Consider the following 15146-nt stretch of genomic DNA (forward strand, 5'->3'; position numbering starts at 1 on the left):
TGCTAATCAGTCTCCCATGGGGAACCTTGTTGAACACCTTACTGAAGTCCATATAGATCACATCTACTGCTCTGCCATGCTAAGTTGCCTTGTAGTTTGTAGGGATTTGCAGGATAGGTGGATAAGCCGTGGAAAATGTGGGGTTACAGGGATCGGGAGGGTGTCTGGGTGTTGGTGGGATGATCTCTGGATGGTCAGTGCAGACTCAATGGGCTGAATGACTTCTTTGCACACTGTAGTGGTTCTTTGAATGCCATATGTTGCCTTGTGCCTGCTCTGCTATTCATTAAACTGGCTAAATTTCTACATTTTCCTGACTGTTCCCATATCTTTTTATCTAAATCTTGTTATTCATGACCAAATATAAATAATTACTTGCAAATATATACATATTTTGGCCTATGATGTCTTGCATACATGAAACTAACATATGTGTCTGTGTGTTGGGGTGTGAACATGGCAGGGAGAATTAAACAAAATCAGACTCGAAATATATAGCTACTTTTCCAATAGCACAGCTTTCTATGAGATAGTATGCCTTCAGATAAATTAATTATGGGACAAACTGAGTTTTACAGCATTTTGTTTATAGCACTCTGGTTTCAGATGCATTGGCAGCACTTGCATGCAATACTAATGAAATACATCATTTCCAAGCATCATTTTCATATTAAACTACTATTTCATATTAAAATACTATGAACAGTCTTCAACAGGTGCCAACTTTTTAAAATATAATTAAAAGCGATTTCAGTGGGTTTTTCTGGGGTGGGCAAATGGCTTGTGTTTAGTTTTTCAGACCCATGAATCCTGAAGCTCCAGTTCAGCAACTTAAAGTAATTCTCCATGATCTCAAGTACCTTTACACAAAATGTGTCCGTAAGCTGCTATAATGAGTATATTGTGTATGAATGAGATATCATTCTAGTGTTGGCATTTTGTATCTTGTGCTTCTGAGGCTGTGATTTGAGCATTCTCACTGTACTGTAGAATGTTTGCTTGAAGAGGTTGTCTGTGCTGTGTTGGTGTGGTGTTTGTTTCTGTTTGGGCGGCACGGTGGCACAGTGGTTAGCACTGCTGCCTCACAGCGCCAGAGACCCGGGTTCAATTCCCGCCTCAGACGACTGACTGTGTGGAGTTTGCACATTCTCCCCGTGTCTGCGTGGGTTTGCTCCAGTTTCCTCCCACAGTCCAAAAATGTGCAGGTTAGGTGAATTGGCTATGCTAAATTGCCCATAGTGTTAGCTGCAGGGTAAATGTGGGGAATGGGTGTGGGTGGGTGCGCTTCGCCGGGTCGATGTGGACTTGTTGGGCCGAAGGGCCTGTTTCCATGCTGTAAGTAATCTAATCTACTATGTGGAATTGTGGAGGAAAAATGTAATTAATTTACAAAATGTGTATATTTCCATAAACAGATGATATAATTTGGAATTTCATGTGTAGAATATTTTTTGGTGTTATATCATGGCAAAGTACATTTGTTTCCCAACGTTCAAAGGTTAGGATTCCAACAATTGTTCTTCTTTTGCAACCATTTCATATACTCCTTGGAACAATCGAGCTCTAAAATCTCAAATAAGGATTTTGTGAGTTATTAAAGGGTAATTGGCACTGCTGAAAATACACCATCATAATTACATTAATTGTGATGTGCAATTACTGATTTTGTTGCAAACTTTCTCATTTTGACATCTGCTTTTATAGTGTTTTTCACTATTTAAATATTAAAAATTAGAAAGTATGAATTGCTATATGAAAAGGTCAGTGTCCACCTAATTCAACTTCTATTATCCTGGCTGTCACAGGATGGATAACAGAGTGAAAGTTACATAACAACAATCTATCACCATCTATTAGACTGTAATAGACAAGCCCTTTACAAGTTTACTACAGCAATGAAAGCAAAATTTTGTAGGGATGGTTTTACATGGCCTATGATGTCTTGCATACGTGAAACTAACATATGTGTCTGTGTGTTGGGGTGTGAACATGGCAGGGAGAATTAAACAAAATCACACTCGAAATATATAGCATCCATTGCAGCTGTGCATGGGGTCTCCAGACTATGTCGACCAAAGGACACCACCTTTTAAAAAAAACATTAGGGGCAGATTATGAGTTCTGAAGAACTCTTTTTTTTCACTAATTTGTAAGCAGGTTGATAATTACCTTCACTTCAGCTCTGATGAAGAGTCACCTACATTTGATATGTTAGCTTGCTTTCTCTCCATGGATGCTATCTGACCCACTGTGATCTCCAGCATTTGTTGTTTTCAGTACAGATTCCAGCATCAGCGCTAATTTGCTCCTGTTATTTAACTTTGCTGCTTTTGTTTAAAACAATAGGGGATAATTTCCTCCTTTTTCTGTTTGTAGGCTCTGACTTTGCGAGGATCACAACACTGAAGTAGATTTAAACCAGAAATAGAATTTTGTTTTACAATCTGTTATGTGCAGAGTTAATTTCACAAGAACACTTAGAAACATACAAGCAGATATAGGATTCGCATAAATAAAGAGAATTTTCAAATAGTAGTGACGCAAGTGCAATAACAACCACAAAATACCAGTTTGTCGAGGTCCTTGGCAAAAAATGTAATCCAAAAGTTCACAGTTTCAGTTAACAGTCTGGAATTTCTTTGTGGAAGTGGGTTAGTCGGCTAGCTAGCAGTTGGAGGGTTATAGGTCCTTCCATCTCTTTAAAAATCCCTTTGACAATCTTCTGAGAGCTTTTATCTGAAGTGTAACCTTCAACTTTTTATTTGATGGAACCAGGCATTTTTACTTGGAGAGCACAAATACAGTTTGGTGGTTTTGTTACAGGCCAGACACTTTTTATTTGTTGGTGATGATTATTGTCAGCGGATATTGCACAGAGCATTATTGACCCCGAAGCATTTAAAAATGCACTTGCCTTCCATAGTAAGAGATCATGTGACCAAGCCTCATAAAGCAGGAGAAGTAGTTGCTTTGGACACGAAAGCAAAATATGGAGATAGCCAAATATGTTTGCTGAGTTGGATTAAGTGGAAAGCATTAACATTTCTTAAAACAGGTGCAACTTGAAATTCTGAAACAGCTATACAGAATATTAGAGAAACTCAGAGAACTGAAGAATCATATCAGACTGAAAATGTTAATTCTCTTTCTCTCTCAGCTCATTCTCTGCTTATTCCAGTATCTGCAGTATTTTGCATTCGACTTAAAAGTTCAATTGTCTAGGGTTTTTTTCTAGTATAGGTTTGCCTCTCTCACAGTTTATATCAGTAATTTAGCATTCCAATCTCATGAGGTTCGTTAAGTGTTGACTATCTGGTAAACTTTGACTTTTGAGAAGCTACTACAATTTGCTGTTTAATTCAGTCACATGAGTTTCACGGCCATTTTTTTCGTGTGGGGGCTTTTCAAAGCGTTTTTAAGAACAATTACTAAATGTATAAATGGATGTGTATTAAGTTTAGTTTTTACTCGGCTTGTGACAAATCTGTTGAGGAATGATGAAAACTGTAGCTTCATAGAAATCGTTCCCTTATAATGTGGTTTATCAGGGAAAGCTTTTCCCTCCAGGGTTCAAGATTCTAAAGAGAGAAACTACTTAGTCTTTGGAAATTACATTCGAACTGTGCAAATTATAATTTTATACTGGCGTTTGGATCTGGTTAAACCCAACTGATATGGTTGTATTCACGCATTGAAAAGCACAGAAGGCTCGAAATAACCGCATGTACATTAAAAACTCTTGTACAGGTTGCATTAAACTTGGAGTCACCGGAGAGACTTGTTTATTATTTCACGCTCACCGCTGAAACAAGTTCTCCTCTAATAAACAAATGCATCACTCCCTCTTGCTTTTTGTCTATTTCCAGATCTTTGCAGCAGCTCAATCTGTAGGCTGCTTTACGCCAGCACTCCGTGCAGCCACAGTCCCTATTCCACTCAACAAATTAAATCTTCTGAAGCCCAAGGTGCGTGTTGGAGAGGAGAAATCCCAACGCGGAGCGGTTAGTTCGTTCGGGCGCGCATCTAGATGTGAAAGAAATGAGTGTGAAGACCACCATGACTAACCAGGAGAAGTGGATCACTCTGAGCCCTGCAGAATTCTCCCAGCTACAGAAGTACGCCCAGTGTAAGTGTTAAAGAATATGACAAGCCATTCCGTTTTAATAATGCCGTTGCTTTAGATGCTCATACTGAATGAACGTGTCGCAGGTTGGTCGTACAGCATTATGTTTGTTTTAAATACTCGAAGCATATTCAGGATTAACACTGTAAATGAGAACATCATTATAAACACAAGCGTTACTTATTATCTTTCTGCTTTAGGCAACATTGCTGATAATATTGGAAAACAACTGAGAATTTTGTTTGTAAATTATGCACTGCCAGCTTCTTTGTTGACATGATGAAGAGCTGTTTGTGTTTGCATTGCGAATGGAGTCATACTATTACTTTTACTCGGCTGCTTCTCAAACAGAACCTTTATTTCCGTCTTATTTCTCAGCTGCGAGCACCTGCCGGCTCGAAGTCAATGCTGTTCAGTGCTCTGGTCCTCTGACTGTGCGTCATGTGCTTTGCACCAGGAGCACAAACCCCTGTGCTGTTCAGTGATGGGGAGATGTTCAACCCAGAAGGACCACGTTCTTCAGTTTCACCCAGGAATCAAGATCGTTGCTCATATTTCCAAGTCGAACTAGAGACCAGATTGCAACGTATCTATTAACTGTAACTCGCGTTAGCATCCATAGCTCAATGGGTTTTGGTTTATGTTATGTAATGCCGTGCTGCAATGCAATGGATTAGTTATTTAGAGCGCAAATGCCCAGAAATTCAGCAGCCCTTAATTATCTCACGAGATAACCAGGAGGAGAAAACCAGCTGCAGTGCATTTTATGCTATTTTATCTCTCCTCGTTGTTAGTATGTTTCAGTTTCGAAAAGGGCTTTCAGTATTCCACTGAATAATTCATTTTATTAGGGTAGATTATTTCTGTGACTTGGAATCATGTGCGTTAACACTCTCCCCATTCCTAATCTTAATATTTTTAAGTCATTATGCATTTTGAAAAGCTGCTTTTATTTCTATTTTTTTTTGCCTCAACAATGAACAAGTTGGAGAGAGATTCTGCAACCTTTAACATTTCCAGGATACAAGGCAGGTTTCTTGGCTTTTGAACTCACCTGAAATAACAATTCACAATATGTACCTCTCATGGTCCAACCCATCAGCCAAACAGAATAATGAATGTTTGAGGGGAGTAAATCAGCTGTTGCTGCTTTCCAGCTTGACAATTGTGAATGCATTAATCAATAAAATAATTTTTCACCGTGTTCAAACTGGTCCTGTCAGAAGAACCTTGTTGAAACTTTCGTAATGAATTTGCAACAATTTGCTGAAGAAGGGCTTGAACTCCAATGGTTCCCTCTTCTCATATGAATGTTTCAAAGGAAATCCATGTTTAATTGTCAGTGTCTCTATTAAAATGATAATAGGGAGTTGGGAATAATGGGTATGCTGATGGCTGGAAGTGGTGAGTGATGTTGCACAACGATGTGTTGTGGGTCCCTCAACTATACATTACATTTATTAATTCAGTTAGCAGCATGGAGGACCATATCTACATGTTTGTTAACGATACCAAGGATTAATAATATAGTTAGTGCAGATGGGAATATTAAATTTCAAAGGAACATTGACAAGATTAAATGAGTGGACAGATGTTTTCAATGTACGTAGGAGTGAAGGCCATTCATTTTGGACAGATAAATTCCTGTTACTTTTTTTTATGGTGAACAGCTATGAATGGTTTAGAAAGAGTTTAGCATTCCATTTTGAGATTTCTACTTGTTATTTGCAGTGAAGTTATTTATGCATTCTTTGTATTCACATTGAAGATTTTTCTAGAAAAGAACCCTAAAAACTGTGGTCTGATGAAAAGTCATCTGGACTCGAAACATTAGCTTGCTCTCTGATCATGGATGCTGTCTGACCTGCTGTGATTTCCAGCATATTTGGTTTTCCCTACAAACACAATGGAGGAATTGGAGCAGGCTATTCTTATCAATGCACATCGTTAACCAGAAGTGCCTTACATCATTGAAAAATGTGGAGGTGCTGGGGTTGGGGTAAGTCAAAAGTCACACGACACCGGGTTACAGTCCAACAGGTTTATTTGAGAACACAAGCTTTCAGAACTCCCAACTCCTCCTTCAGGGACGAGCACCTGAAGAAGGAGCAAGGCTCTGAAAGCTTGTTTTCAAATAAACCTGTTGGACTAAACCCAGTGTCAGTCTCCGGTGACTTGTCATCGCTTCATATGTTGAGGAAAAAGTGAATTTGCACAAATTCTGTCATTGCTGTGAAATAGAAACTGTCGTTTGCACAAACTATATAAGCAATATTATTGTCTGAAATGAATTGCTGGACCAGGGAGTGCATAGGTGCGAATATTTGTAATTTGCTATGCTGTGTAAGAACAATGGTAGAACATTTTCTCTACTTGCTATTGTTACATTTTTAGATCCCACCCTTGCCAGTATGTAGTTAAAAATCACACAACACCTGGTTATAGTCCAACAGGTTTAATTGGAAGCACACTAGCTTTTGGAGGATTGCTTTGAAAGCTAGTAAGCTTCCAATTAAACCTGTTGGACTATAACCTGGTGTTGTGTGATTTTTAACTTTGTACGCCCCAGTCCAACACCGGCATCTCCAAATCTTGCCAGTATGTGGTATTCTGATTTAAGTAGTTTCTGGCCATCAGACTGCCTTTTCACTGTGGTGAGCTTAGGGCCTGTATAATTATCAGTGTTGACAATGGACCGCTGCTGAGGTTAAATAAGAGGAATTTGTCTTACATATGATAATCTACTGTGTGATGGCTATTGGTACATTTCTCGTTCACATACAGGACACAATTATTTGGGACTCTTGGGAGCTGCAGAATCTGACCATCTCCATCCAAAGATTGTGTGACATTAGCAGATTGGATGGAACTCCATGTATTCTGAATATTAACTCCTTTTGAATCAATACATAATCGCAGAATTGTCAAGGTGCAACGGTGGCTATTTGGCCCATTGTGCCTGCATTGGTTGTTCAAATGGACATCGTTACCTAGAGCCAATCTTTCTATCTAGTAAATGATTCCATCCAAATAACCATCCAATGTCTCAATTTACCTGAACTTCACCAAAGTTCTCAGCAGTGCTTTACACACCCTAAATGTTGAAAAGCTTTTCTTTACATTTCCCCTGCTTTTGTTTTATTCATTCACAGGATGTGGGCATTGCTGACCAGAAGAGTATTTAATGCCCATCTCCAATTACACAGAGGGCAGGTAAGAGTCAATCCTTTTACTGTGGGTCTGGAGTCACGTGGAGGCCAGACCAAGGTAGTTTTCATCCCTGAAAGACATTAGTTAATCAGATGAGTTTTTCCCCTCAATCGACAATGGAGTTATGACATCACTATACTCTTAAGTCCCAATTTTTATTTGGTCGGGTCCCTCGAAATTACCTGGGGTCTCTCAATTAACAGCTCAGTGATAATACCATTTAACCATTGCCCAACCCCACATCACTTTAAGTCTATGCTCTTACATCTTGTTCCTTTTTGTTTTGATTGGAACAGCTTTTCCCCATACACTATAACCTGCCTGCTCATGTTTTTGAAACTTATATCAAATCTCCTCCTAACCATCTTCTCCACAAGGGGAATAGCCCTGACTTTTTCAATCTGCCCTCATAGCTGAAATTCCTCATTCCTGGAACCATTCTTGTCAGTGACCTTACGCAACAATTATTCTTAATGAAGTTCTAAACATGTCCCTTGTACTCTCACTTACCATTTTGCTACAAATACAATACAAATGATGTTTTATGATTTTATCAAAAATAGCAGACATCTATGGACATAGCCTTCTTAATGGGGTAAAAACAATGACTGCAGATGCTGGAAACCAGATTCTGGATTAGTGATGCTGGAAGAGCACAGCAGTTCAGGCAGCATCCAAGTAGCTTCAAAATCGACGTTTCGGGCAAAAGCCCTTCATCAGGAATTTGCCTGAAATGTCGATTTCGAAGCTACTTGGATGCTGCCTGAACTGCTGTGCTCTTCCAGCACCACTAATCCATAGCCTTCTTAATAATCATCATCTACGCTGTTTCAGCTTCAAAGAAATGTCAGGATCTTTCTAGTTTGGTCAAAATTGAATAAGTTTATACTTCACCTGCACTAAAACCCATCTGTCACAGTTTTGCACACACACTTAATCTTATCAATGTCTTCTTGTAATTTTATACTCCCATTTGCACTATTTATAGTGCCACCAATTCTTGGTGTCATTGGCAAATGTGTATATTTTGGTTTAGTCATTAATAAGTATAGTGAACTCTCGGGGTCCCAGGGCCATCTGTAAGCATTGTTAGACAATTCCTTTATAATTCAAGTAATGTCAGTGTTTCTGTTCTTAACTCATGTAGCGATTTCCAGCATTCATTAATGATAATTCAGCAGTCTGCACCATCATGTATTCAAGTGCAAAAGTGTGGCAACTTGTAAATTGAGTGATCATCATTCTACTAAAATGGAATATATGTACAGTATAACTACTGTAGTAGCTGATGTCACCTCCAGAATGTTTGAGTAATGTGTAGCATTAAATATAGTGGCCTATAAGGCAATACATATCAGAGTAGTAATTTAAAATGGTTACTCAAAGAATGCCTTAGTGAATCTTTTGTTCTAATTGTACAACATTTGAATGAAACCAGGCATTATGATCTTGATATCAATAGAATTTATCAAGCACTAGACTTTTTTTCTGAAAGGCATTCTATTATAATTCAGAATAGATTGTTGTGCAATCATGATGAAATACATTTAGCACTGTGTCTGAAACTTGGATTTTCAGCCTCCAGAAAAACATTGATGCATTGTAGAGATGTCAATGAAGGACAAAACAAAAATTCGCGACAATGAAGCCTAAATTTGCAAACAGGAATTCTGAACTTGCTTTCAAAGAAGAAACAGGATATATGACCTAGATCTGTAAAATTCTGAGAGGCAGGAATAGTACAGATGTAAGCATGTCATTAATGTGGGTTGTGATTGCAACACAACAATAGAACATAAATACAGTTAACATGATATGAAAAAATCCAAGTAATTTTCCAAGTAGATATGCATAGTTTATGAGAAAGGTTTTTGGGTGAAATGAATAACATATTTAATCGAATGCTTGAGGCGACCTGCTTCAGATTATGCTGGATACATTTCTAATGGAAGATGTTTTGGCTAAGGTGTTGCATTGATCCTTTGGAAATCCATGATTACCTTTTGTAGAATAATTGCAGAAATTTAATCTTAGGTGCTTAAATGTGTTTGGATCTTGTTGTTAGTAGAGTTTTTTTCAGGGACAAAAGTCATGATAAGGTGAATGAATTGAAATGTGTATGCTCTTGATAGCTAGCGTTATGCTCTGAGGTCATTTCAGTGGCTCTGTTGTTTAATAAGGCTTTCTGTAACTTGTTGTGTTATCTGACTTGGCATTCCATGGAATCATCTGACATGGGAGTATAGAAGACAATCAGCATTTTCCTTTTATAAATCCAGAAAAAGATTCACGTGAAGAATTGAAGATACTAATATTTTATTTATTTTGTGGGATGTAGATGTCTCGAACTAGCCAGCATTTGTTCTCCATATTTAGACAATAGACAATAGACAATAGATGCAGGAGTAGGCCATTCAGCCCTTCGAGCCTGCACCGCCATTCAATATGATCATGGCTGATCATTCCCAATCAGTATCCTGTTCCAGCCTTATCTCCATAACCCTTGACTCCACTATCTTTAAGAGCTCTATCCAATTCTTTCTTAAATGAATCCAGAGACTGGGCCTCCACTGCCCTCTGGGGCAGAGCATTCCACACAGCCACCACTCTCTGGGTGAAGTAGTTTCTCCTCATCTCTGTCCTAAATGGTCTACCCCGTATTTTTAAGTTGTGTCCTCTGGTTCGGCACTCCCCCATCAGCGGAAATATGTTTCCTCCTGCCAGAGTGTCCAATCCTTTCATAATCCTATACGTTTCAATCAGATCCCCTCTGTCTTCTAAACTCAAGGGTATACAAGCCCAGTCGCTCCAGTCTTTCCGTGTAAGGCAATCCTGCCATTCCAGGAATTGACCTCGTGAACCTACGCTGCACTCCCTCAATAGCCAGAATGTCTTTCCTCAAATTTGGAGACCAGAACTGTACACAGTACTCCAGGTGTGGTCTCACCAGGGCCCTGTACAGCTGCAGAAGCACCTCTTTGCTTCTATACTCAATTCCTCTTGTTATGAAGGCCAGCATGCTATTAGCCTTCTTCACGACCTGCTGTACCTGCATGCTTGCCTTCATTGACTGGTGGACAAGAACACCCAGATCTCTCTGAACAGCCCCTTTACCTAATTTGATACCATTTGAGGTAGTAATCTGCCTTCCTGTTCTTGCCACCAAAGTGGATAACCAGACATTTATCCACATTAAACTGCATCTGCCATGCATCTGCCCACTCACCTAACTTGTCCAGGTCACCCTGTAATCTCCTAACATCCTCATCACATTTCACCCTACCACCCAGCTTTGTATCATCAGCAAATTTGCTAATGTTATTGCTGATACCATCTTCTATATCATTTACATATATTGTAAAAAGCTGCGGTCCCAGCACGGATCCTTGCGGTACCCCACTGGTCACTGCCTGCCATTCCGAAATGGAGCCGTTAATCACTACCCTTTGTTTCCTATTAGCCAACCAATTCTCTATCCAATCTAGTACTTTGCCCCCAATACCGTGCGCCCTAATTTTACTCACTAACCTCTTGTGTGGGACTTTATCAAAAGCTTTCTGAAAGTCCAGGTACACTACATTCACTGGATCTCCCTCGTCCATCTTCCGAGTTACATCCTCAAAAAATTCAAGAAGATTAGTCAAGCATGATTTCCCCTTCATAAATCCATGCTGACTCTGTCCTATCCTGTTACTATTATCCAGCTGTGCCGTAATTTCATCCTTTATAATAGACTCCAGCATCTTTCCCACCACTGAGGTCAGACTAACTGGTCTATAATTTCCTGCTTTCTCCCGCCCACCCTTCTTAAAAAGTGGCACAACATTAGCCGCCCTCCAATCCTCAGGAACCGACCCCGATTCTATTGAACTCTGGAAAATAATCACCAGCGCATCCACGATTTCCCAAGCCACCACCTTCAGTACCCTGGGATGCAGGCCATCAGGTCCCGGAGACTTATCAACCTTCAGACCTAACAGTCTCTCCAACACCAAATCCTGGCAAATAGAAATTCCCTTAAGTTCAGGTCCTTCAGCCACTGTTACCTCAGGGAGATTGCTTGTGTCTTCCCCAGTGAACACAGATCTGAAGTACCCATTTAATTCCTCTGCCATTTCTTTGTTCCCAGTAATATATTCCCCTGTTTCTGTCTTCAAGGGCCCAATTTTTGTCCTAACCATTTTTTTGCCTTGGACATACCTAAAAAAGCTTTTACTATCCTCCTTTATGTTCTTGGCCAGTTTACCTTCGTACCTCATTTTTTCTCTGCGTATTTCCTTCTTACTAATCCTCTGTTGTTCTTTAAAAGCTTCCCAGTCCTCAGTTTTCCCACTTATCTTTGCTAAGTTATACTTTTTCTCTTTTAACTTTATATGTTTCTTTACTTCCCTCGTCAGCCACGACCGCCCATGTCTCCTCCTGGGATCTTTCTTCCTTTTAGGAATGAACTGATCCTGCAACTTCTGCATTATACACAGAAATATCTGCCATTGTTCCTCCACGGTCTTCCCTGTTAAGGTATTGCACCATTGAACTTTGGCCAGTTGCTCCCTCATAGCTCCATATTTCCCTTTATTCAACTGAAATATTGTCACTTCCGATTGTACCCACTCCCTCTCAAATTGCAGATTGAAGCTTATTGTATTATGGTCACTACTTCCCAATGGCTCCTTCACTTCGAGGTCACTGACCAATTCTGGTTCGTTACACAATACCAGATCCAGAATCGCCTTATCCCTGGTCGGCTCCAGCACCAGCTGCTCTAAAAATCCATCTCTGAGGCACTCCACAAAGTCTCTTTCTTGAGGCCCGATACCATCCTGATTCTCCCAGTCTACCTGCATGTTAAAATCCCCCATAACAACTGTAGTAACATCCTTGTGACAAGCCAATTTCAGCCAATTTAGTTGTCCTTGAGCAGGTGGTATTGAACTGTCTTCTGGAGCCACTGCAGTCTGTGGTGTAGGGACGTGACAGTGCTGTTAGGAAGGAAGTTTGAGAAGGTTGAACCAGAAATACCAATGGAGCAAAGGTATAGCTCAAAACTAAGTTGATGAGTGGCTTCAAGCAGACCTTGTAGGTGATGGTATTCCCAAGTATATGATGTCTTTGTCCTTTTAGAATGCTGAAAATTCTTCAGCCTTGTCTTTTTATACAGATGTACTGGGCTACTCCATCATATGAGGATAGGGATATTGTAAGGTCTTGGCCTCCAGTGAGTTGTTTTAATTGTTCAACATCACTCATGACCTGCTGTGGGAGGACTTAGAGCTTAGCCTTGATCTGTTGGATATATGATCGCTTAGCCCTGCCTTTCATATGCTGTTCCATTGGCAAACAGCCCTGAATTGTAGCTTCATCTGTCTGACTCCTGACTTTTAGATGTGCCTAGAACTGTTTTCCTTTTTCAGTTGCTGTAATCTGTGGCCTCTAAATAATAAGTCAGAGACCTTTGTAAGTGTGAACCTGTCACCCAATGCCTCATGTAAATAAAATGTAAGTATGACAAAGTAGGATCAAGAATCTGCATTCTGATCAGCAAAGGGATCACCTTCGCAAACCATGTGTAGAAGAACCATTGAACTTGCTTCCCAGTTTGTCCTTCCATCCATAATGCTCTTTTTTGGTGTCTCTGTGTTTGATTGGGAGTTTTATAAGTAGGTTACAGTTTAAATTAGTAGAGTTAGATATTAGTGGTTCATAAATAATTTTAACTACAGATAAACAATTATTTGTAATGAATAGAATTTCCTGTTAATATAGAAACCTGGTCCATGCTTTGTCAACTTGGCTTTACAAGAAGATAATTTGGGAAATCTGTATGCCGTATTAAAACAAAATACCATTTGATTTCCAGTGTGCTACCTCAGTAAAGTGTTACAATGTATATGGCATTAAAGAATGTAAGTACAAACAATAGAATTGGCAAACAGCCATTTCCATTGCTCTATAAATTACAAGAGTCTCTCTTGTAAATTGGCAAATCTGAAAGACCTAGGGATTTCATGATCAGTTGTATGCAACAGTAGCCAAAAGGTTTTGGTAGCATCAGAATGTTTTCAAACTCTTAGTCCATCACTGCAGGCATTGAGTGTCAGGAATGCAACAAGTGCATTTCAAGACAAAAGACAAAAGCTAATTGAATGCTTGAACCAGTTGACGATGCTGCACTGTTTTCAAGCTTGGTCTAGTGAGCAACAAAAATAATGTACTTGTTCCAAAGTTAAAGATCAGCAGACAGTCTATAGATTGAGAAATTTGCAAGTTGTCTTGGGCAATCTGATCATTTATGCAACTTTGGCAGTTGGAAAGGGGTGATAATAGCTTGCAGAACAGGGATTACCTATCAAACTATTACTAACACTGTTCTCTCAAGTCAAACAACTGGGGAGGAACCTTCTTCTAAACAGATGGGAATGACAGAATGCAGCCTCTAAATTTACACAATTTTAGATGTATGTAAATATGCATAATAAGGCATAAACATTCATGCTTTCATTGTGTCAGAAATGGTAGCTACTATTGCTGCATAAAAGATTACATTGAGGAGGAAGAATTTGACATTAGGAGTTTGGTCATCCATTCAAAACAGGTTGTAGGGACAAACTGTCAAACCTCTATCTGGTAAATGATGAGCCCAATCAACCAACATTACAGATATCTTTATCTGTAGGAGGAGGTTCCTTGAGAACTTTGCAAAATATAATTAAAGTTTGAAAAAAAAACCCACAAGAAAACTTATAGAGGTAACTGCCATTTGAAATGAGCATTACCTATTATACCGGGTCAAAAAGTGTAGCATTGGAAAAGCACAGCAGGTCAGGCAACATCTAAGGAGCAGGAGAGTCAACATTTCGAGCATAAGCCCTTCATCAAACATTCCTGATAAAAAGCGTATGCTCAAAATGTCGACTCTCCTGCTCCTCGGATGCTGCCTGACCTCCTTCTAAACAGATGGGAATGACAGAATGCAGGCTCTAAATTTACACAATTTTAGATGTATGTAAATATGCATAATAAGGCATAAACATTCATGCTTTCATTGTGTCAGAAATGATAGCTACTATTGCTGCGGAGTCTACATTTTGAGCATACGCTGTTTCAGGAATGTTTCATGAAGAGCTAATGCTCAAAATGTTGACTCTCCTGCTCCTTAGATGCTGCCTGACCTGCTGCGCTTTTCCAGCGCCACACTTTTTGACTCTCTCCAGCATCTGCCGTCCTCATTTTCTCCATTACCTATTATAATGCAGTGACACTCTATGGTTCTGCCAGTGCATTTAGGATAGATAGAGGTTGCTTAACATTGAATAATGGATGCAGTATAAATGAATAATTGTGCTTTTTTTTAGAAGCAAAGCTAAGATTAGCAAAAATCTTAAATGGTTATCCATCCAGTTGTCTGGTTTGCAGAACATTACCTTCTTGTTTTCAATTTCAAAGCTTCATTAATGTGTTTAATTAAGGCAAGAGATTTTGTTCAAGTGCTGTGAATATCCACATTTATGGATCATTCAGCCTAAAAAAAGGACCTTTTGAGGAAATAGCACCATGAATTTACATGTTGCTGTTCTGCAGTAATTTGTATATGTAAATAGGATTTCCTTTGCACTTACAGTTAAATTACAATGGTGGAACGACAGTATCTCCTGAAGATCTTCAATAGATAATCACTGTCTGTGGTACTTGGACAGAGAAAAATGGGTCAAGATTTGGCAATTGTAAAATCAGCAGTGTACTCACAATGGGGTACAGTTAATAGGGAAAAGATTGTATATTTGAGTAGTTTAGAGATAATTACCATTACAAACAA

At 39.3% G+C, this 15146-nt stretch overlaps 1 protein-coding gene across 4 annotated transcripts in view; it reads left to right on the forward strand.

The window, feature by feature from the left end:
• The window catches only part of dgkb (diacylglycerol kinase, beta), an 801318-nt gene that overhangs the window by 56350 nt on the left and 729822 nt on the right, over positions 1-15146 (forward strand). For 3 of the 4 annotated variants that reach the window (XM_072575379.1, XM_072575382.1, XM_072575380.1), the window contains exon 2: positions 3867-4126. In XM_072575379.1, coding sequence (XP_072431480.1) covers positions 4039-4126 — 88 coding nt within the window. In that variant the 5' untranslated portion in view covers positions 3867-4038. Of the gene's footprint in view, positions 1-3253; positions 3293-3866; positions 4127-15146 lie in introns of those variants that run through there. The other variant, XM_072575381.1, reaches the window with a different exon arrangement.

The sequence above is a fragment of the Chiloscyllium punctatum genome, chromosome 8 (genome assembly GCF_047496795.1).
Source record: "Chiloscyllium punctatum isolate Juve2018m chromosome 8, sChiPun1.3, whole genome shotgun sequence".
In the NCBI taxonomy this organism is placed as follows: domain Eukaryota; kingdom Metazoa; phylum Chordata; class Chondrichthyes; order Orectolobiformes; family Hemiscylliidae; genus Chiloscyllium; species Chiloscyllium punctatum.